We start from the raw sequence: 25,001 nt of genomic DNA on the forward strand, positions 1-25,001 counted from the left end.
CCTGCAGTTTACTCAAGTAGTGGATGGATGAGTGTAATACAATTATGGGAAATGCATTTATATAAAAATAAAGTACCTTTATTGAATTTAATTACTTATATAGTTAAGATTCTAAAAAAAAACATTTTAAACAAAATGTTTTCATTTATTTCCATAGAGTTTAATAATTGTTAAATGATTTCTGAAATTACAAGATAAACTGAATCTACTAGATCTCTTTGCTGGTCCTTAGTCTGAGTTTGTATCATACAGAACTTTCTGCTTCTTTTTGAAAAGTAATTTCTAAAAGGGAGATTCTAATTTTATTAGATGTTTTATTTTAAATTTCAGATAAATTTTGGGATTTTAATTATTATCATTTCCCCTTTTTCTTTCTTCTCTCCAACTCTCCTATATGCCCCTTCATGCCCCCTTTCACATTCATGGCTACTTTTACTAAAATAAAGTAACTTTTTGGGGCTGGAGGGATGGCTCATTGGTTAAGAACACTTGCAGAGAACCTAGGTTTGGTTCTCAGCAACCACATGGCGACTTACAACTATCTGTCTATAACTCTAGCTCAAGGGGTCTAATATCTTCTCCTGTCCTCTTTGGTCACTGCATGTATATGGTACACTTACATATATACATATACGTGCACTCATTAACACAAAATAAATCTTAAAGAAACTTTAGTGTAATAAATGCTTAATTAAAAATGATTCTGGCTGGGGGGTTGGGGATTTAGCTCAGTGGTTAGAGCGCTTGCCTAGGAAGCGCAAGGCCCTGGGTTCGGTCCCCAGCTCCGAAAAAAAAAGAACCAAAAAAAAAAAAAAAGAAAAGAAAAAGAAAAAAAAAAAAAATGATTCTGGCCAAGTATCATGATGCATGCCTTTAGTCCCAGCACTTGAAAGGCAGAGGTGGGTGAATCTGATTTCCAGGCCAGTCAGGGGGTGGGGGAGGGGGAGAGAGGAGAGAGAGAGAGAGAGAGAGAGAGAGAGAGAGAGAGAGAGAGAGAGAGAGAGAGTGTGTGTGTGTGTGTGTTTTCTTCCAGTAGAATGAGAGCTATTAAAATGTTTAAGATAATGTACTGGAGAGATGGCTCAGTAGTTAAGAGCAAGAACACTGGCTGCTCTTCCTAGAGGACCCAGGTTCAATTACCAGCACTTGCCTAGTGGCTTACAACTATCTGTAACTCCAGTCCCATGGGATCTTATGTTCTCTTCTGGTCTTGAAGGCATAGGCATATTTGTAGGCATGAAATGCACATTCATTTATTTAAAAATAAATGAGTATTTTTAAACTTTTTGCTATACAATCCATGTGCTTTATTAAATGACAGGTTCAGCTCCTAATCAGCAGCACAGTATACTCAGTAATGAAGCATCTATCAACAGAAAGAACAGGTAAGTTACCACTGTAATTTAGGGCATTAGTTCTTAGAGAGACTTACTATAAAATGTTAACGCTGGTAATCTTCACTTTTTTTGTTGCTATTAATTGTTTTCTTCTTTTTGTTTTTGTTTTATTTTGTTTTTGAGATAGGGTTTCTCTGTGTAGCCTTGTCTGACTTGGAACTTCTTCTGTAGACCAGGCTGGCCTCAATTTAGGGCTCCACCTTCCTCTGCCCCTAGTGCTGGGATTAAAGGTGGGGCTACCACTACCCTTGAACTTTTTCTATACCTATTCATGTAGTAGCTTTATTTCTTTTTGTCTCTAAAGGTAATGTACTCTGAGTCTATTTGTTTCACTCCCTACCATATCTAAGTTTTACATTTGGATTTTGTAGGCATAAATGTTTTGCAGCCTACTTTTAATAAGGGTCAACCTCTCCTCTAGCCCACCACCCAGCAGAAGGTAATGGAAGAGAAAGTTATTAGGATATGGGGGAAGTGGACCTGTTCAGCAATAGTTCTTTGGAGGTGAGCTTGATTTTCTTGGGCAGCAGTTTAGTCCCATAGCGAACAACAAATATGAATCAGCAGCCACAAACCAGTCCTCTAAGCAGGCAGACACCCGGCACGAACTAGCAGCTACAGTCTAGTCCTTTCAGCCAGCAGACACTAGGCAGCTGTAGTTCAATCTTGAAGAAATTGACAGGCTCACCAAGCAGCCTAAAGCAAGGCTGTAGAGGTGGCAAGTGGCCACAGGAACCTCACGAGCAGTTCTTGGAGTTTCTCTCAATGGCAGAGTCACCACAAGTTGAGTTCAACAATGGTATGTAAGGAGAACCAATACATGTATGTCTTTAGCAAAGTATAGTGAGGCGGAGCAAACCAAAGCCTAGTGTTCATCTCCCATTGTCTGTGGGGTGGTATTTATACTCCATCATAGATCCTTTCACTTCCTTTCATGTGCTTGCTATGTCAAAACATCCTTTCAGCTGTGTGCCCCAGCAAAACATCATTTGACATAATCAATTTTCCAAAGACCTAGAAGTTTCCACTTAAGGATTTCTTCAGAGTTTTTCTTTCTTTCTTTTTTTTTTAATCTCTTCAGCAGCTGTCTACTTAATGGACACTGTGCTCAATTGATTTATTCAGTGAAGACATAATGTCTTTGCCATTTGGAATAAATCCCTACCTATCAGATGTAGTCTACATTTACACACTTTCACCATTTTTCTGATTCATGCTGCTGGTAACAGTGTTTAATTAAGAAAGCTGTTTTTTCAGTAATCCTTGAAATACTAGGTATTATAGATATGTTAGAGTGTTTTAAGTAAATAAGGTGTTCTTTCTTTATGCCAGGTAAGTAAATCTGACCTATTTGCCTGATCATCAAATAGTCTGTAGGACAAACTGAAGTGATAAAACCTAAGCCATTCAACCAATAGTAGTCTTGCAGTTTTGTTTATTGATAACTAGGAGCTTTCTTTTCTTCTTAGCTTTAAAAGTTTTAGTTGACATAATACAAACTCATGAGATCCACTGAGGTCTTTGAGTATAGGTATCTAATATGTAATGATTGAATAAGAGTAAGCGGTGTAGTAATCACCTCAAGCACATGTCATTTCTTCGTGTTGGAAATACTGACAATCCTCTCATAGCTACTTTGAAATACACAGTTGCCTGATGTTCTATGCATATTAGAAGTTATTTCTCCTTTTCAGATACTAGCTTTGGCAACCACTATTTCTAGGAGGTTAACTTGTTTAGCTTCCATATGTGAGACCATAAAATGTTTTACTTTTTCTATCATGTAACATAATCTCTAGGCAGGCTCGCTCGCTCTCTCTCTCTGTCTCTGTCTCTGTTTCTCTCTCTCTCTCCTCTCTCACACACCTTTGATGAAAAAGAACACTGTGCTCTATGTGTCATTAGAGGGGTCTGTGTCATACATGGCATGACTGTTTAACAGATTGTACCACCACAGATACAGACAGTCACAGAAGGCCAGAATGGCTAGCAAGGTTATTTCTGGGTTGCCTATGTTACTCAGCAGCATTTTCGGATCCTGTTTCTGAAAGTGGAAAGACAGACTCTGGGCACAGCAGTGTGACCTCCAACATATGCACCTCAAGCAGCACATGGTACACCTTGCTCAAAAACCTCTCATCATGCTCATAGTCCTCATTTGGCTCTTTGGGTACCTGGGGCAGATTTAATGTGTTTGCTGCCTGCACAAGTATTGCCCACTTCACTTTGGGGATCATTGCCTCCAAAGAGTCAGGATTGATGAACTCTGTGGGGTTGATGCAGACCTCTAGGGCCTGCCCATGCATCAAAAAGCTACATATGTTTATACTGGCACATGTCAGTTGTTTATATATACTACATTCTGTTTACAACCCATTGATAAGCTATTAAGTAGATTTTAGTCTTGTTTAATTTTTATAATTTCCTTTTGTTGTTTTGTTTTTCAAGACAGGGTTTCTTTGTGTAGCATTGGCTGTCCTAGACTTGCTCTGTAGACTGTGCTGGCCACAGACTCACAGAGATCTGTCTGCTTCTGCCTTCCAAGTGTTGGGATTAAAGGCACATGTCACCACCACCTGGCTATAATTTCCTTTTTAAATTTGATACTGGTCATTGAACCTAACCTAGGGCCTTATGTATATACTCTGTCACTGGACTAAATATACACAAATCTCGTCTTGATTTTTAAGGTTATCTTTTTCCTCCATGAAATTGAAATTTCTTATATAGAAAATGTGTTCTTGTCTTAATTATTCGATATTATATGTATCTATAATATCTAATTCTTCCCTCCCCCCTCTTCCTCCCTTTCTTTGTTTTTAAAGGGATACACTGCTAAATCATTCTCAGCTGAAGTGTAATTCTAATCTAGAGATAACAATTCCAAAGTCCTTGAAACTGAAAGACTCAGAGAAAGTGGATGAAAAACAGCTGGTTATAGTAAGTATACAATTTACCTATGTTAAAGTATTGTTGTAAATGAATTGTTTACTCAAAGTTCTTAAAATACAAATTAAGGGGACTGGAGAGATGGCTCAACAGTTAAGAGCTCTGACTGCTCTAACAGAGGACCCTGTTTCAGTTCCAGCACCCACATGGCAGCTTACAACTGTATCTCCAAGATGCAACACCCTCATACAGATATACATGCAGACGAAGACCAATGTATATTAAAAAACAAAACAAACTTGTTTTAGGTCATCATGTCTCTCTCTTTTTTCTTTAATTCTGTAATTATATTTATGTACAGAAAACTTAGTGTAAATTTAACCCAGTTTAGTGGCGAGCTCTTTATTTAGCCTTTGCCTTTTCCAGCTTGGCAACGTGAGCCACAGACTTAGGACCCAGAAAGTTGCCTCCCCAATGGTGGCAGATCTCGTCGTATCTGTCATTTTAATTGGTCCTGATAGTTTCCACCAGCTTAGACAGAGCACCCTTTTCTTCCAAGTTAACCTGTGTGAACGCAACAGTGGTGTTTGTTTTCCTGTGGACCAGGCGCCCCAGCCTGGCCTTTCCCTTGATGATGCAGTAGGACACCCCCATCTTTCTACATAGGGCAGGCAGGAAAACCACCAGCTCAATGGGGTCTACATCATGGGCAGTCACCACCAGCTGAGCCGCCTTCTCCACCAAGGCGGTGACTGTATTGACCCCTGCTTGGAGGACAGGTGGTCTCTTAGCCGGGACGTCCCCTTTGCCAGCAGCTTTCTTCTCATCGAGGGCCAGCAGCCTCTGCTTCTTCTCCTGCTTTGTCTCTGGCCTGTGCTTGTGGGCGAGCTTAAGCAGCTGAGTAGCTGTTTGCCTGTCCAGGGCCTGGGTGAACTGGTTAATGGAAGGAGGTACTGTGAGCCACTTGTAGAGGATGGCTCTTTGCCTCTGTAGCCTGATATTAGCGGGGCCATTCGACGAAGCATGTGAGATCCCTTTTGGGCTGGATGTCCTGCCCAATGCTGAAGTATTGGGCCTTTTCTCAAACAAAGGATTGACCACCTTTTTGGCCTCCTTTTTCTTGACTACTATGGCCCAGGGGCGAGGCTACCTTCTTCCCCTTGGCCTTCTTTCCTTTGGTCATCTTGTTCTGCTGGATGAGAGACTGGTCATTATGTCTTCATTAGAGAAAACATTCTTGATATTATTATAGTCTTCTCTTCCTAAAATAAATAATATTTTAGTTTCCTTGTCCTAGTTTTAGTCATAACAAGTTATTTTTGCATCTATTTTTTCCTTAGATGAATTGCTTTCCTCAGAAGTTTATTTAAATATTAAAATGACATGGAAGTTAGTACAAATGATGATGTCTGTGTGTCATGTTTATTACAGTACCAAAGGATAGAAGCAAGGTAGCTATCCATTGATAGATAAGATATAATCACAATGGTTAGTTATCAGCCTACAAAGAAAAGTCCTTACACTTGATGCAGCATGGATAAACTTTGGGAACAGTATGGTGAGTGAAGTAAGTCACTCACAAAAAGACAAAGGACCATGCATGGATTTATTTATGTAAAGGGCAAAGAAAGCAGAATGGTGACTGTGTGAGAGTCACAGGGGAGAGAGTGGTAAGATATACTTTAGTTTTGCAATGAAACGAAGTTAAGAGGTTTCTTGTAAACAGCCTGAATATAAACAGATACTACCAAAATATATTTAAATATGTTTAAGAAAATTATTTTTATGTACATTTGCTTGCACTGAGCTTAGAGTTTGTTAGACAGTAGATAAATAAATTAAAAATGGCAGGCATGGTGGCACACACCTGAATCACAGCTCTCAGAAAGCAGAGGTTGGCAGATTTCTGAGACTTTAGGGCTAGTCAAGTCAACTTAATGAGTCCCAGGCCAGTGAGTGTCTAGGTTAGCCAGCTAGGGATACATACTGAGAACCTGTTTCATAAAGAAAAATACTACCTGAAATAAGTTTCAGGTAATGTTTCGCTGATAGTTTGGATCCTTTAGAATGAATTTCCCTTTAATTTTATGCAGTCTTGTACTTTTGGTTGATTTCTATTTATTGTTTAACCCTAGTTGTACATAACACACTAGTAGTGAGGTTGGTAAGATCCTTTTCTGAAACTTTGAGTAGCTGCTTTAGTTCAAATTGCACAATTGAAGAACAGAGAAAATAAGTTTATGTATGCCTTTAAATTATGTATGTGCGCGTGCGTGCGTGCGTGCGTTTGCGCACACGTGCGTGGTGCAAGCTTATAGACAGTTGTGCCACAGTGCCTCAGTGGAGGTCAGAAGACGTTTGGTGGGAGTTGGTTCTCTTCCTCCTCCGTGTGGGTGCTCAGTACATTACTTTCTCTAGTTTGTGACTATTTTAAGATGACGTATATTAGCTCCTGCATAGATTATTTATTACTTGCCACCTTTCTCAGTACATTATTTTCTCTAGTTTGTAACTATTTAAGATGACGTATATTAGCTCCTGCATAGATTATTTATTATTTGCCACCTTTCAATGAAGGTTGAAAACAAAGTTTTCTCAGTTCTTTTGAAAGTACTATGCTCTTGAATAAGTCAATAGGTTATTATAGTGGAAAATTTATGCATTGAATATATGAGTGCCTGTGTATGAGGGACAGAGTCACAAAGGTGTCTTTAGTCACACTCTGTTTTATTTTTTGAGTCAGGGTCTGTCATTGAGCTAATCAGTTAAGTTAGACTGGATGGCTATCACACTCCAGGGCTGGGATTTGAGACTCATGCTTGTGTACCAGCTTTTTAGGATACATTTTAATTTATTATTACAGAGAGAAGGGAGGGAGAGAGAGAACACAAATGTGCACACATACAACTGTGTCCATGTGGAGGACAGAGACAGCTTTACTGCACTCAGATTTTAGACTTCAGTTTCTTAATTTGTGTCATAAATTTAAATGTTGCTCATAAATTAAGTAGTTCTCACTTTGTAGTCATAGGTTTGAAGGCTGTAATCAGAAATAGTTACTTTGGCAAGGAAGAAAACTTTTTGTTTGTTTTTTTGTAAATAGGATGCAGGACACAAAAGATTTGGAGCAGTGTCCTGTAATATCTGTGGAATGCTTTATACAGCTTCAAATCCAGAAGATGAAACCCAGCACCTGCTTTTCCACAACCAGTTTATAAGTGCTGTAAAGTATGTGGTAAGTAGACTTTGTGAACTGAAGCATGTGGCAGGAAGTTAGGTCAGGTTCGTTCTTTCTTTTCTGTTTCCATTATGTGTATGGGTGTATGTCTGTGCTCTGTGTGTGCATGGCGTTCATGGTGGTCAGAAGAGGGTGTCAGATCCCCTGGATATTGATGGGCTGCCGTGTGGGTGCTGGGAACTGAACCTGAGTCCTCTGTGAGAGCAGCCAGTGCTCTTCACCTTGGAACCATCTCTCCAGCTCCTAGGTCATGTTCTTAATGAACTGAATTGCCAAATTTATGTCACTGAAATTCTTTTGATTTTAGAGATTAATAATAAAAAAGCACACATAGGTAGTGACTTCTTTTAAAACAAAATCAAATATAAAAACCAAGGAATTTATCCCCCCAGGTTGATACTGTGTGATTTTAAATATAGGTTATTTAGCTTGTTTGTAGTTCTTAAAATTTTCTTTTGACACAATTACTGTAGGATGAGTCTACAGTAAATATTTTTGTGGCATAGTTCAGCTTATATTTGGGGATTGATAGTGTATATTTTACCAAATAGTTGATTTTGGAGATTCTGCTGCTAATAGAGATAGTCTTTATGAAGTTAAAAAAAAATTCTAGCACATTTTTTCAAATATTATAAAGTAAATATGGTTTAATGTAAAATGTATTTTGGTACAAGATAAATTTTCTCATAAATGCATCTAAGCATAATAGGTTTGTTTAATATTTGCCTCTGAAAAGAGCAAATGTGTTAGTTTTGATATTAAAAGGGTAATTTAATATAATTGCTATTTATCTATAACTGAAATGGCATCTTTTATTCTTCACATTACCTTCTGTACTGTACACTGACTTCCAGGATATCTGAACTGAGCTCACCAATTCATTTCATCAGGTACTAGATATTGAGTCACCTAAAGGTCTTGATAGCCTCATCTAAATTCATGTACTTGGCTTTAGTTGAATGGTTTCTGTTCATTGCTTCATGGTTGAAGGGTTGATCATTGACCCAGTGCTACTCCTACCCAGGCTAGGTGAGGCCTTCTTCTTTGGTTCCCTACTTGGCTTATCCTTTGTATTTCTTATTTCATATGTATTTCTACATACACTCCTTTCTATAGCCTCACTAAATAAGTATAATTTGTGTAGATATAGACTATGGCTTGTTGATTTAGTCTTTGCAAGTTAGGCTTTCTAATTTGGGTGTTAATAGTCTTACATCTGGAAAACAAAGTGTTGCTGCTAGGTAGTAAACCATAGAATGTTTAGGGCCAAAATACACAAACCTGATACACATCCTTCATATTCAATTTAAATTGTTTACTTCTCATGTTCATTTAGGATTTTTGTTTTGTTTTTGGTTATAGTTTTTTGATACAGGGTGTCTGTGCAGCTCTGGCTGGTCTGGAACTCACTGTGTAGACCAGGCTGCCCCCACTCAGATCTGCTGCTTCTGCTTTCCTAGTGCCTTGCACTGATGAATTTTTATAGCTGCATTGGTGTGTCTACCACTCAGTGTTTTTATGATCCGATTTTTAAAACAAAACAAAACAAAACAAAACAAATTTCCGGTCTTTAGATATTTAAGCAGTTAAAACAAGGAAAATTTAATCATTAGTTGTTAGTTGCTATTAGAAATCCAAACTAAGATGTAACACACCTGTACTCCCACCACCTGGGAGGCAGAGCCAGGTGGATCTCTACAGCAGCAGAGTGAGTTCTAGGACAGTCAGTGCTACACAGTAAACCCCTGTCCCAATAAGCAAAACAGCAACAACAAAATCCAAACTAGTGTGCTAGGGGTGAAACATTTACTTAGCATGCTGTCAGCATAGATAGATGAGGGTTTTCATGAGAAGTGTCAGTTAGAAATATAAAATGTGGCAGATATGTTAGTGAGAGCCAGAGACAGGCAGATCTACAAGTTTGAGACCAGCTTGGTCTATACAGCAAGACATTGTTTCAAAACAAAAACAAAAGGAAAATATAAAATGTTTTATAGCATTCAAATGACTAGATTATGAAAATTTAGGTTTTTGAAAATACTTCCTGGTAGCTAGGGTTGTATAATATGCTTACAGCTGAAAGTGAGAAGTATAGATATACTAGAACGACATATTTGCAAACATGGTGTGGCTGTTGGGTGGATTTCTCTAAACACATATCCTTCACCTCTCTCTCACTTTTACCCAGTAGACAAATTTCAACACAAATTCTCTGAGTCAAGATTAGAGATACTAGCAAAGTATTCACTGCTCTTGAGTTGCACGAGTGTTTCAAGTTAGTGTGTGATTGTTTATCTTATGCATGCTTGTACTCATTGTTGTACTTTGGGAATGTTTTGTTGATTAGCTGAATGGTACATGGGTTTTATTTGTACATACTAGTAAGAAGAGAATGGATGCTCCTGAGTCACCTAGTGGCTGTTCTGTGCTACCCTTTGATGACAACCATTTTCTAGATTTTTTTAGAATAGGAAACACATCTAGAGTTGTAGTAGTTTCCCCAAAGCTATCAGATCACTATATCTACTAGTTCCCAAGAATCAAAACTTGGGGCTAGAGAGATGGTTCATTGGTTAGGAACACTTGTTCTTTCAGAGGAACCAAGTTTGGTTCCAGAACCCATACAGTAGTTCACAATCATCCATTAACTACCTTTCCAAGGAATCTAACATGCTTTTCTAACCTCTTAGGGCAGCAAGAAATACACATGAAATAAATATTTAAAACAACAAAAATGTAAACTTTTACTACAGAAATTTCTACTAGTCCTATGCTTGTGAAGATCAATGAAGTCTAGATAATAGTAATTTTGTCTTTCACACTTCCTTGTTACATACAAAGGCTTAGTTTGGTACATGACAAAACAATTATATTTAAAGTAAAAATTAATCTAATTGTGATGGTTTTCATAGACAAACATGCACATTTATAATTATTTCACAAGAAAAGTTTGTTATTAAAACAAAATTTAATGTCTGTGGTATGTAATATAATTGTACCAGTTTTACTATTTTTAAAGGCAAGTAATAGGAAGCATATTAACTGTCTCTAGGAATTCAGTTCAGGAAGTATGTATAATTTGAAATTTTATATAGTTTGTAATTATTTAAACTGCAGTTCTTTATTGAACTTATAGTTTGATTTCCTCCTCCCAAACTCTATGGTTTGATTTAAAGAACAAAACCCAAGAACTTTTCTTTCATATTGTAGAAGATGGATTGGTTTCAAAAGTTTTTTAAGAAGGAATGCTAATGTAAATTTCTTTTTGAAAAGAAGTGTTATCTTTTATGCCTTTAAAAATTGTTTAGTTATATTCAAATATGTATGTGATTCTGACTGAGCTTTTTATTATCTGATTTCTTACTCTTTAAATAATTTAGATTTATTTATTTTATTTTATGTGTATGAATGTTTTGCTTGTATGTGTGATGTGTATAATGTGCCTTCCTGTTGGATCTCCAGGAACTGAGGTTACAGATGGTTGTGAGCTACCATGTGGGTTCTGGGAATCGAACCTGTCTTCTACACGAGCACCAGGTGCTCTTAAGTGCTGAGCCATCTCTCCAGCCTGATTTCTTAATCTTGAGATAATTTTCCCATCCCTAATTCAATTTAGTCACTTCAGTTTTACTTGTCCTTGAATACTTATTTTTTGAAGCAGATATTGAATTTTAAATACTTGTTTTATGATCTTATGTATGCTGACCTTTGTTACTAGCAATTTTTGTCTCTAAGATCCTGCTCCTATTCCATCAAAAAAGAAAAAAACCCCAAAAAACAAAAACAAAACAAAAAGATAACTTAGAAAACCAGTTTGTATCCTTTCAGCCTTGCCATAGAATATCAAAAAATTACCTGTTCTTTTCTTTATTGAGCTTTTATATTTTTAGAGGTGATTTTAGAAAAGAATTTTTTCCTAAAAAGAAATACAAATTGCTTTTTAAAAGGCCTCTGTCCATAACATTGCTTGGGTAAAACTTGGGCTCATTTCTTCTGTAATCATTTTGAACTTCAAAGTTCCTAGTTTTAACCTCTGGTTCAGTCCCATCTTACTAGATTTAAGTGGCTTTTGTTTTGTTTTGTTTTTTTCATGCAGGTTCTGCTCATTAATCACCACGAGTGTGGATCTGAAGAAGAGTTTATTACCTCTTTTTTTGAGTATGTTTAACTTCAGATACACACAACGTAGCCTACTTCCCTATTAGATTCTTAGAAGGTAGTTATGTTTTTTATAGTCTCCTTCTTGTGGCTTTGATAGTTGTGATCAATAAGAGTAAAAGCTGTTCCTTTCATAGTGGGCTGCTGCATGCAAATCAGTTCACCTGAAACCTCCTGGAGGTCTTTGGCATGGCAGACATAAATACAAGGGCTTATTTGTGGAGGTGACCATGTTCCAACAAAATCTAAGAGCTGAATTCTTTTATCCAGAATCTGGGAGAGTTACCCATTCACTTCTGGGAATCACTGACTTTAAGGGGCTTGATTTTTTTTTTTTTTTTGTAAATTTTTTTTTTTTTTTGGTGTGTGATTTTCAAAATTTGCTAAGATGGGAAATGATAAATTAGAAAATTTGTGGTATGGCATATCTATAAATGAGAATTAGAAATTAGTTTGTTCAATCTGCTGTAACAAAACATAATTTATCATGCCTTGTTAGTTAAGTATTAATGAACCTGTATTTTTCATGTTTGCAACTTTTAGACAAGTGGATGTACTTTTTGTTTTGTGCATGAATGAATAAAGTATGATACATAAAATCCATTCTTTTATGTCTAGGGCTGGAAAAAAGAAAGAATTCTGGCTGAATATCCTGACGGTAGGATAATAATGGTTCTCCCTGAAGATCCAAAGTATGCCCTGAAAAAGGTAACTTTTCAGTAAAATTTTATACAGAAAACTTGGACTATGGTTAAGAGGATAATACACTGCAAGTTTTGCATATTAAATACAAGTTCTGAAAATAAATAAGTATTTAAAGAAGGTAATCCACCCAAAAAAATGAATACAATTAATTTGAAATGAACTGAAATATTACGCTAAACCTTACTACATATAAAATATATGAAGTAGATTGAATATCCCTTATGAATAATGCGAGTGTTTACATGGAAGGCATAATTATGTCTTCAGTAGGTCATAAAATTTACTTTATTGAGGAATGAATTAGATAATGAAGCATGGCACTGTTTTGTCTTATAGAATATTTTGAAAGGGGCCATGGCATAAACTTATGTGCAAGCCTCTTGAGTTTAATCACCACGAATGCAAAAAGAGAAAAAACATAAATTATATTTACAAATAATACACTTAATATGTCTTTCTTGTCTTCTAGATTACTTCTAGATTAGATTTTCATGAAACATTCTTAATTAGGTATGAGTTTAGTTATTTATCCAAAAGCCTAGTTACACTCTAGTAAGCATGGTAAAATGTCTAGAATGACAAGGGAATAATTTACTTGCTATAATAGGGTTTACAATTGGATGTCTTTAATTTATGACTATGTCATCTGGAAAGGAGGCTAAACAAACAACTATTATTTGAAAAGATAGCTAATGTCTTAATTGATATAAGAAATGTATTCTGTGGCTCTTCATGTCTTTAGATTGCTTATCTGGTAAGATGGTTACATACACCAGATTTGCCCCTAGTGATACATAGAATGTCAGAAAGCATGTTCATCTTACCTTATATTTAAAGTATTGATCTTTGCATAAAGGCAAATGCTTGAGGAGTCACTAAGTGAATAATGGAAATTCAAGTATGGAAAATTTCTAATGTCATTCAAAAGCACACAGTAGGAACTTTGCTACAGTACCTTACATGACAGCCAGATTTTGCTTACTAAGAATTGTTTCAATAACTATTAGTTTATTTAATTAAGCTTCTTAGGGAAAGCCCACAATTGATTATATTACTAGTTAGTAACTCATAATAGGATTAAAATTAAAATAGAAGGAACTGTGAGCAATCTATCTCTAGGGACCAACTCTTATAGGATATCAGAGACTATGAGGGGTGAATTTTCGTCACTGATAAAAGGATGCACTTTGTCGTGTGTGCATCAGAAATGAGAATATTGAACGACCCTAGAGATTATTTGTATTTTAGGGTTAGTGATGGGAATGGTCATTAGATGGAACATTTGCAATTTGTGTCCCCTTCTGTCTCCTTGACCCTCAAGACAGGGTCTCACTTTGCAGCCTGGTTGGCCTGGAACTTGCGTTTAGACCAGGCTAGCCTCAAACTAACAGAAATCTGCCTGCCTCTGCCTTGCAGATACTGGGATTAAAGGGATGTGCCTCATCTTGGCAACTTATCTTCTTTTCACTGGAGAATTTGTGCAGGCCCATATAGAGTTGTGATTGTTTTTAGTGCCTACAAGAGCTTGAGTTTGGGAGAAGCAGTTTGATGCCATGTTAAGGGTTAAAGGTTCAAATCTCTGTTCCTCATGATTTTCTAGATGTTTAAATGCTTGACATAAGATTATGTTACATTTGACTTTGCTTCTTCCACATACAAAATAAAGAACTATAATACTCAAAGGGATATAGGATTAAAATGAGTTCAGTTTCTTGACTTGTCTCACTTTCATATGCTTGCTAGATAGTAAACATGAATTTCTTTCCTCTGTCCCATTAATTTTACTGTTGAGGCTTGGAAAGAAAAGTGGCTTGCTAGCTAAGATTCCAGTATGTTCTGACCATTGCAGACACTTGGTGTTGCTACTATGGGAGTCTTAATGTTCTTACCTGTTACCCACCCATCCTGTTTCCTAGACTGCTAGGTTTGATAAAACCCCCTATTCTCCTTTTTTGCCAAGTTGCTTCTAGAGTTAAAAATCAGTACTTATGTCTAAAATAGCTCTTTAAGCTGGGTATGGTGGTATACACATGTGATTTAACACTTAGGAGGCTAAGGCAGAAGAGTCGCCACTAGTTCGGGTCTAGCATGGGCTAAGCCAACAAGGAAGTACATAACAAGATAACAAGATGCTATCTCAAAACCAAAAAACACCTAAAACAAAAAGCTCTTAGAGAGAGAGAGAAAGAGAGAGACAGTGTGTGTGTGTGTGTGTGTGTGTGTGTGTGTGTGTGTGTGTGTGTGTGTGTGTGTGTGTGTGTGTGTGTATGTATGTATGTATATACATATTCAGCATATTGAGTAATTTTTACCTGTATACAATATTTTCTTTGTTTAAAAACAGTATTTTTCTTTACTTGGCAGGTTGATGAAATTAGAGAGATGGTTGACAATGATCTCGGTTTCCAACAGGCTCCATTAATGTGCTATTCTAGAACTAAAACACTTCTCTTTATTTCTAATGACAAAAAAGTAGTTGGTTGCCTAATTGCAGAACATATCCAGTGGGTAAGTGACTTCTAAAGAGTGCTTATACATAGTTTGCTATCTAAATTAACTTATTACTATGTGATCTTAAACAGTATCCTAATATATGTACATTTTAGATAAAGGTATAGATTTAAGAATTATATATTATACTGCACAATAGTCGAGTTGTATCTTGTGTAGGGACTAATTTTTTTTTTATCCTTTTTTTTTTGTTGTTGTTGAGACATAGTTTCACTATGTAATACAGCTTGGCTCATAATTCACTCTGTAGCTCAGGCTGTCCTCAAACTTGGAATCCTCCTGAGTGCTGGGATTATATGTGTATACCACCATACATAGGTGAGAATTAGTCTGTCCATCCTTCCTGTCTTCCTTCCTTTTTTCTTCCCCTTCCTCCTTCCCTCCACCTTTTTTTTTTTTTTTTTTTAAATTGAGATAAGGTCTTGATAGGTAGCCTCTCCATAGGTAGCTTTAGCCATTCCAGAACTCACCATGTAGACCAGGCTGGCTTTGAACTCATAGAGATCCTCCTGTCTTTGCCTTCCTGGTGCTGAGATTAAAAGCACATTTTACCATGCTGTCTTAGTTAGGGATTCATAGCTATGAACAGACACCATGACCAAGGTAATATTTAATTGGGACTGGCTTACAGGTTCAGAAGTTCAGTCCATTATCATCAAAGCAGGAGCATGGCAGCTTCCAGGCAGCCATTACATGTGTGGCTGCTTTTGTAAATACAGTTTGTTATAGTCCTCCGATAATTGTTTTCATACTTTTATATAACTGCTTTCATCCTATAAAGGCAGACAGCAGCTGTTGAGGTGACTGAAATAGTTACTGTCTATGTGTCTGTCTGTAGAGAGTTTGTCACCCCTGAATAGGTCCCTTTTTTCTAGTTCAGCTTTAAGTGAGCAGTTGGTTTGTGTTTAGGAGGCAAATTATACAAAAAGCAAATTGCAGTCAGTGATGTGTTCACATAGTGAGTTTTACATAGAGCTGAAGACCAACCTCAGAGAACAGAAGTTTCTGGACCCTTAATCAGTTTTACTTGAGCCAGACCTGAAATCTGTTTTATTTCAGCCAAGGTCTTACTCTTGTGTATTCAGCTGTACTTTGTTCATAATTACTGTTGCATTGATATCTTTACCACATTCATGACTGTCTACACAAATTATACTTTACATAATTTTAAAAATTATGTTTTTTCTTGATGTATCTCTGTATATCATGTGCATGCCTGGTGCTCCTCTGGGCTAGAAGAGGGCATAAATTCCTTGGAACTGAAGTCACAGATGGTTGTGAGCTGCCATGTGAGTCTCTGGAAGAGCAGTCAGTGCCAAGCTATCTCTCAGTCTCTGCATGTGTCACTCTTAATTTTTGTTTTCTAATTTAAGTTTTGTGCTTTGTCCTCTTGGAAGACTAATCATGTTCTTTTTGACAACTCTGTTGGCACAATAATGTGTACTTCTGCTTACAGTTATTTATTGCGATCAGAATATGGAAGACAGTGCTTTCTTCGTGTATGTGTGTGTGTGTGTACACACTTTTTTTTTTATTGGATATGTTATTTACATTTCAAACATTAACCCCTTTCCCGGTTTCCCCACTGGAAACCCCCTATCCCATCCTCCCTCCCCTGCTTTTTATGAGGGTGCTCCCTTACCAACCCACCCACTCCCGCCTCCCCTGGCATTTCCCTACACTGGGACATCGAGCCTTCCTAGGTCCAAGGGTCTCTCTTCCCATTGATGTCCTACAAGACCATCCTTTGCTACATATGCAATTGGAGCCATGAATCCCTCCACACATATTCTTTGGTTTGTGGTTTAGTCCTTGGGAGCTCTGGGGAGTCTGGTTGTTTGATATTGTTGTTCTTTCTATGAGTTGCAAACCCACCCCTTCAGCTGGTTCAGACCTTTCTCTAACTCCTCCATTGGGAACCCTGTGCTCAGTCCAATGGTTGGCTGTGAGCATCCACTTCTGTATTTGTCGGGCTCTGGCAGAGCCTCTCAGGAGACAGCTATCTCAGACTCCTGTCAGCAAGCACTTCCTCAATAGTGTCTGGGTTTGGTGTCTGCATATGGGATGGACCCCCAGGTGGGGCAGCCAAAGCAATTAGACAACAAAAGGAAGTCAAAGGTACAAATTGGAAAGGAAGAAGTCAAAATATCACTAGTTGCAGATGATATTGTAGTATACTTAAGTGACCCCAAAAATTCTACCAGAGAACTCCTAAATCTGATAAACAACTTCAGCAAAGTGGCTGGATATAAAATTAACTCAAATCAGTAGCCTTCCTCTATTCAAAGAATAAACAGATTGAAAAAGAAATCAGGGAAATGACACCCTTCACAATAGTCACAAATGATATAAAATACCTTAGTGTGACTCTAGCCAAGCAAGTGAAAGATCTGTATGACAAGAACTTCAAGTCTCTGAAGAAAGAAATCAAAGATCTCAGAAGAGTGAAAGATCTGCCATGCTCATGGTTTGACAGGATTAACATAGTAAAAATGGTCATGTTGCTGAAAGCAATCTACAGATTCAATGCAATCCCCATCAAAATTCCATCTCAATTCTTCATAAAATTAGAAAGAGCAATTTGCAAATTCATTTAGAATAACAAAAGATTTAAAAAACTATTCTCAACAATAAAAGGCCTTCTTGGGGAATCACTATCCCTGACCTCAAGTTTTATTACAGAGTAATCGTGATAAAAACTGCATGGTATTGGTAGAGAGACAGGCAGGTAGATCAATGGAATAGAATTGAAGACCCAGAAATGAACCCACACACCAATGGTCACTTGTTCTTTGACAAAGGAGCTAAAATCATCCAGTGGAAAAAAAGACAGCATTTTCAACAAATTGTGCTGGTTCAACTGGAGGTCAGAATGTAGAAGAATGCAAATTGACCCATTCTTACCGCCTGTACAAAGCTTAAATCCAAGTGGATCAAGGACCTCTACATCAAACCAGATACACTCAAACTAATAGAAGAAAAGTGGGGAAGAGCCTTGAATACATGGGCACTGGGGAAAATTTCCTGAACAGAGAACACCAATGGCTTATGTTATATCAAGAATCGACAAATGGAACCTCATAAAATTGCAAAGCATTTGTAAGGCAAAAGATCTTTACCAATCCTACATCTGATAGAGGGCAGAGCCAAATAACCCTATTAAAAAATGGGGTACAGGGGTTGGGGATTTAGCTCAGTGGTAGAGTGCTTGCCTAGCAAGCACAAGGCCCTGGGTTTGGTCCCCAGCTCTGAAAAAAGAGAAAGAGAAAAAAAAAAAGAAAAAAAATGGGGTACAGAGCTAAACAAAGAATTCTCAACTGAGGAATATTGAATGGTTGAGAAGTACCTAAAGAAATGTTCAACATCCTTAGTAATCAGGGGAATGCAAATCAAAACAACCCTAAGATTCCACCTCATACCAGTCAGAATGGCTAAGATCAAAAATGTGGGTGACAGCAGATGCTGGAGAGGATGTGGAGAAAAGCACACTCCTTCATTGTTGGTGGGATTGTAAGCTGGTACAACCACTCTGGAAATCAGTCTGGAGGTTCCTCAGAAAATTGGACATTGCACTACCTGAGGACCCAGCTATACCTCTCTAGGGCATATACCCAAAAGATGCTCCAACATACAACAAAGACACACGCTGCACTATGTTCATAGCAGCCTTATTTATAATAGCCAGAAGCTGGAAAGAACCAGATGCCCTTCAGCAGAGGAATGGATACAGAAAATGTGGTACATTTACACAATGGAATACCACTCAGCTATCAAAAACAATGCTTTCATGAAATTCTTAGGCAAATGGGTATCTGGTTGAGTGGGCTGGAGCCCTTGTCTGTGCCAGGAAGAGAAGAAGACAGCAACCCCGGTCCCCGTCCCCCCTTAGTCACTCCCTTTTTTGTTTCTCATCATTCCAGCCAACCTGAGACCATGCCCAGGAAGAAGTGGGCCGCCTGGGAGGAGCCGAGTTCAGCCCGCCCTTTACCCCCACACCCTCCCACCCCCAACCGCACCACAACCCCAACCCCGTAACAGCAAGTGCTCAGCCAGGCTCCTGACAATAGGCAAGGGGTCCAGCGTGGCCGCAGTTATGGAGCTCAAGCAGGATGTCATCAAAATTGAAGGGTCTAAATGCAAGGGGCAGCTTTTGATCTTTTAAGCAACCAACTGTGACTTGATTGGACAGAAGGAAGTGCCTAAACAGGAAGCTGCTTACTGCAACCTTTGTCAGAATTTTGGGGGTCCTGTAGGTATGGGTGCTTGTCAGGAATCCAGGTGCGAACCCTGGTTTCAGGTTCATGTGCTGCCCACAGTCTCCTTCTCATCACCACAGAAAGGAAGCTGTGGAGCTGGGGTTGAATGAAAAGGGGCAGCTGAGCCATGGTGATACCAAGAAGGTTCAGTGTCCCCAGACTCATCGAGGCCCTCAGCCATGAGGCGATGGTGCTAATAGCATGTGGGTGCAGCCACACCCTGTGTTGACAGATACTGGCTGTGTGTTCGCCTTTGGAGATAATAAGATGGGGCAGCTGGGTCTCGGGAACCAGACAGATGCTATCCCAAGTCCTGCTCAGATGATGTACAACGGGCAGCCAATTACCAACATGGCCTGCAGGACGGAATTCAGCATGCTGATGGACTGTAAAGGAAACCTCTGTTCCTTCTGGTGCCCTGAATATGGCCAGCTGGGACACAACTCAGATGGGAAGTTTATCACCCACATGCAGATGACAGAACATGATTGTGAGTTGGTGCCTTAGAGAGTGGCCATCTTCATCAAGAAGACCAAGGACGGATCTTTCCTGTCCTGAATGTGGTGGTTCGAGATGTAGTCTGTGACGCTAACTGCACACTGGTCCTGGATTCACAGAAGCCAGTCTTTTCCTGGGGATTTGGTGGCTACAGCCCACTGGGTCATGCCAAGCAGAAGGATGAAATGGTACCTCGCCTGGTGAAGCTGTTTCATTTCCCGGGTCATGGTGCAACCCTGATCTATGCCAGCTATACCTGCTCCTTCACTGTCAGTGAAGTGGGTTGCCTGTTTTTCTGGGGGGCCACCAATTCCTCCCGGGAGTCTACCTTGTACACTAAAGCAGTGTAGGACCTCTGGCTGGCAGATCCATATCTTTGTGTGCAGGAAGATTAGCATCATCATAACGGCCACTGAGAGTACCATCAGTAGTGGCCTGTTGCTAACCTTCAGGGAATTGGGATATGGGGACCACAAGCCCAAGTCTTCTACTGCAGCTCAGGAGGTGAAGACTCTGGATGGCATCTTCTCTGAACAGGTGGCCATAGGCTATTCACACTCTTTGGTGATAGGGCAAGATGAGAGCAAGGCTGAGAAGAAGCTGCAGAGGCTGCCCGAGTACACCCCACGCACCCTCTGAACAGCAGGTCAGCACTTCCCTCATTGCAGCTGTCCTTTCCATGTGCAGTGGGACCAGAAGTCAGACAAGAAATTTAGGAAGCAAAAGTTGACCAAGGGTGCATTGGGTTAGCCTCCCTGAGGTTCCATTTCCAAGCAGTTCAACATTAACTACCTTTTTCTGCGCACTTTCCAAAGTGTTTTTCCCTCAATGTTTCGTTAAATCATTTGCCCCCCACCAAAAGGAAAATATTCTGAGTGAGGTAACCCAGTCACAAAAGAACACACATGATATGTATTCACTGATAAGTGGCTATTAGCCCAAAAGCTCAGACTACCCAAGATGTAATTCACAGACCACATGAAGCTCAAGAAGGAAGACCAAAGTGTGCATCCCTCAGTCCTTCTTAGAAGGGGCAACAAAATACTCAAGGGAGGAAATGAGGAGACAAAGTGTGGAGCAGAGACTGAAGGAAAGGCCATCCAGAGAAAGGGCTTTCTTAATTTCCCTTTTCTCCACACTCTTCAGTTCTTAATGTTGTGGTAAGCTCATGAGTTTTACAGTACAGGAACAGTCACTATGACTGTTGAGCTCTGAACATGGACTTTTTCTACCTAGAATCCATATGGTAGAGAAAGACACTATACATTCCTGTCCCCTTCTCTTTTGATGGCAAAATGGTTCTTCATTTAATGTGCTTAGTAATATGGTCAATAACTAGTTATGTCAGAACAGAAATAGACCGAAATCACTAAGTGGTCTGGTAGTTTGTTAAGCAGTCCGACAAAGTTTATGCATCAGCAGGATTTACACTAGACAACTGCCACCTTTATCTCTTCCCATTTCTGATATTTATAGGGCTATCGAGTTATAGAAGAGAAACTTCCAGTTATCAGATCAGAAGAAGAAAAAGTCCGATTTGAAAGGCAAAAAGCCTGGTGCTGCTCAACATTGCCAGAGCCTGCAATATGTGGGATCAGTCGAATTTGGGTGTTCAGCATGATGCGACGGAAAAAGATAGCTTCTCGCATGATTGAATGCCTAAGGTAGCATATGTAATTCTTCAAGTTATTTGCAGTAGTTTAGCCTTTCAAATACAAAGATTGATACTTAATTGTAACTGTGTAACTTTTATTTGTATTAATTGTAAATTTTGTGTAAGTATACTAGGTCCGTATATCCTTTTGGAATAATTTGAAGAGGAAAAAAGTTTGATAATAGATGAAACATTATTAAACCTCTTTGATTTTATTATAACTGTACAATTAGTGCAATATAACAGACATATTTCATCCTGTGTTCACTATTGGAGATTTTTAAACAGAACCAGAGAAATGTGGATAGTGTTTGGGAAATGAGCTTTCAGAGAAAATTGTCTTAAGAATATTATTTTGGGCCAGTGGCATGGCTCTGCAGGTAAAGGTACTGACCAAAAAACGCCTGGTGACCTGAGTTCAATCCCCAAAACCACTGTAACATAGCATATTCCCCCCCGGACTGGGGACCTCACCCAGGGCCTTGTGCCCTTATGGGCAATCTACCACTGGCTAAATCCCCCAACCCCGAGCATTCTCTCTCTTGTGCACTCTCTCGCGCTCTGCTCCCTCTCCCTCCCTCTCCTCTCCCTCTCCCTCTCTCCTCCCTCCTCCCTCCCCCTCCCCCCCTCCCTCTCTCTCTCTCTCTCTCTCTCTCTCTCTCTCTCACTCTCTCACACACACACATACACACACTCACACAAAAATAATACATTTTAAAAAGTTTTTAAAGTATTAATATTCTTTTCCATGTCATTTTTCTGTTACTATTTGGAATTTTTTTCTTCCAATAAAGTTCCTTAGATAAAAGATGAAGTTTAGAAGGTTAAAATTAATCATCCTTAAGAGATTTTGGGGGCAGAGTGGGTAGCTAGATGGTAGAGCACTTGTTCACGGAGTGCCAGGCCTCAGGTTCGATCTGTAGTGCTTAAAAATTGTTTTACGTCAGTTTATTTTATTGTTTATTTATAGAGTATCAGCTGTTTCCTATGGGAATATATTTGAAATAACCTTTTACTGTTAGAGGGGAAAGTCTAATGATTCAAGGAGTGCAGCTCCTCACTGGTATATGTTAATGTATAACAGCTCAGAGCTGTTCTTTACGAAGCCTGGGAAACAAGCTAATGAAATAAAACGAGTCCTAAGGGAGCAAGAATATTTATTGTCTGACCTTTAAATCTTGTAGCAAGCTGTATAGGTTGTTCTTGTTCATAAAACAATTGAAGCAGCAGTATTATAATTATTCCGCTGATCGTGAATGAGCTCCCTGTTAAAAGCCCTCTGCCTTTTCACTTACTAGTCCTTCTTAGACGGATCTTCCATTTCTAGTGTATCACACTCTGAAGGTGTCACCAGTGGGCTTGAGAGTTAAACCTTAAATCATCTACTTGCCATTCAGAGGGTTTTAATGTATTCAGAACATACAAGTTTTCACTAATGCTCTAATTTTGGAGCATTTCTGCTCACCACCCTTTCCATCCCAAAAACAAACTCATGCAGTGATTCATCTTCTCACATCTCTAGCTGCTGGTAGCCACCAGTCTAATCTCTATAGGAATGTATTTTTCTATTCTGAACATCTCATATTAATGGAACTCTATAGTATTTGATCTTTGTGAATGATTTCTTTCATATAATACTTTCAAGCTTTTTTAGTGTGGTAGTATGTACCAGTCTGCTGGGTTTTGTGTGTTTGTGTGTACATGTATATATGTATGTTTGTGCATGTACATATCTGTGGAGACCAGAGGACAATCTCAGGTGCTGTCCATCTTGGTTTTCTGAGACAGAACCTCTCATTGGCCTAGAATGCACCAAGAAGGCAAGGCTGAAGAGCCGGCGATGTCGGATCTGCCTGGTAGACCATTTAGTGCTAGGATCGAAAGAACATGAACCCTCACACCTGGCTTCTTAAAATGTGTGTTGTGGTAATTGAAATCAGGTCCTTGTCCTTGTACATTACCAAATAAGCTATCTTCCCAACTCTATTTTAAAAACATTTTTAGAAAATGCTTTTTTTATGATTGCCAAAGAGTAAAGTAAAATTGTTTGTTCTTTTATCAGCTGTATATTTGATGTGTTTCTGGTTATTGGCTATTAAGAATAGTATTGCTGGGGCTGGAGAGATGGCTCAGCAGTTAAAGGCACCGAACTACTCTTCCAGGGTCCTGAGTTCAATTCCCAGCAACCACATGGTGGCTCACAACCATCTGTAAAAGAGATCTATGCCCTCTTCTGGTGTATCTGAAGACAGCTACAGTGTACTTATATATAATAAATGAATAAATCTTTAAAAAAAAAAAATAGTATTGCTATTACATATACAAGTGTTCATATGACTGTATACTATTTTGAGAGGTGTATACTTAGGTGTACAATTTTGGGGACCTTGTAATACTAACGCTCTTCATGTTTTGAGGACCTGCCAAAGTCTTTCTTACAGTGCCTGCACCATTTTTACAAACCTACCAGCAATATCTGAGGGCTTCACTTTATCATTTTTAGAACAAAAACCTATTGAGAGGCAGTGGATGTCTCAGCAAAGTTCTTTTTGTATAAGCATGAGGACCTAAGTTCAAATTTCCAGCACCTATGTAATAGCAGGATGTGGTAGCATGGACCTACACTTGTAATGCTAGAGGCCAGTGACATCCTGAACCCCAGGAGCTCTTGGCTAGCCAATGTAGGCAAAACAGCAGGCTCCAGGGTTAGAGACTGACTGTATCTCAAAAGGAAGATGGAAAGCTGAGCCTGGTGGCACACACCTTTATCACCAGCATTTGGGAAGCAGAGGCAGCTGAGTCTCTTGTTAAGGCTGACCTGTTCTACATAGTGAGTTTGCGTCCAGCCATACATAGCTAGCTACACTGGTGTGAGAGACCCTGTCATAACAGTGAAGGTGAGGGTTAGGCTGGACACCAGTGTGTCGTCATCTCTATCTTTTTCTCTCAGACAGACACATGTAAAGAAAAGAACCTATTCAAATGTGTCAGCTCTTAAATTGGTTTATTTACATTTCTTTGTTGAGTTGCAACCATTTATTGTGAATACACGTCTCTTTTCATATATATGATTTATAGATATTTTCCACCATTTAGTGTTTGTCTAATTGAGCAGGGTCTTACTATGTTTTACTAAGTTTTTACTAAGTATCCCTATCTGGCTTGGAACTTGCTGTGCAGATCAGCTTGACCTTGAACTCACAGAGATCTGTCTGCCTTCCATGTACTGGGATGAGGCCTAACTAAGCCTTTGGCCTCAGCTATGATCTTAAACTTTTGATCCTTTCCTCACTTTCCAGATGCTAGGATGAGATGCTAGGATGATAATACCATGCCTGGGTATGCCCTTTGACAACACACACTTCTTATTTTGATGAGATATCCATGCTCTTTTCTTTCGTCTATCTTGTCAAATTTTAAAAGCCATTGTCTAATACATGGCCCCAAAGATGTATGCCTATCCTTCTAAGAGTTCCTAGTTTAGGTTTCTTGTTTTGTTTTTTAATTTATTATATATAAGTACACTGTAGCTGTCTTCAGACACACCAGAAGAGGGCATCAGATCTAATTACAGATGGTTGTGAGCCACCATGTGGTCGCTGGGATTTGAACTCAGGACCTCTGGAAGAGCAGTGAGTGCTCTTAACCGCTTAGCTATCTCTCCAGCCCCCTAGTTTAGTTTTTACACTGAGGCT

General features: G+C 38.8%; 1 protein-coding gene and 1 pseudogene across 1 annotated transcript in view; both read left to right on the plus strand.

The window, feature by feature from the left end:
* Nucleotides 1–25,001, plus strand: part of Esco1 (establishment of sister chromatid cohesion N-acetyltransferase 1) — a 51,764-nt gene that overhangs the window by 24,295 nt on the left and 2,468 nt on the right. Inside the window, 6 exon segments of the mRNA XM_032885333.1 lie at nt 1,322–1,385; nt 4,223–4,337; nt 7,390–7,521; nt 12,301–12,390; nt 14,752–14,895; nt 21,129–21,316. Of these exon segments, the coding sequence (XP_032741224.1) occupies nt 1,322–1,385; nt 4,223–4,337; nt 7,390–7,521; nt 12,301–12,390; nt 14,752–14,895; nt 21,129–21,316 (733 nt within the window).
* On the plus strand, nt 18,627–20,598 carry LOC116884249 (annotated as a pseudogene).

Source organism: Rattus rattus, chromosome 15 (genome assembly GCF_011064425.1).
Source record: "Rattus rattus isolate New Zealand chromosome 15, Rrattus_CSIRO_v1, whole genome shotgun sequence".
Classification (NCBI taxonomy): Eukaryota; Metazoa; Chordata; class Mammalia; order Rodentia; family Muridae; genus Rattus; species Rattus rattus.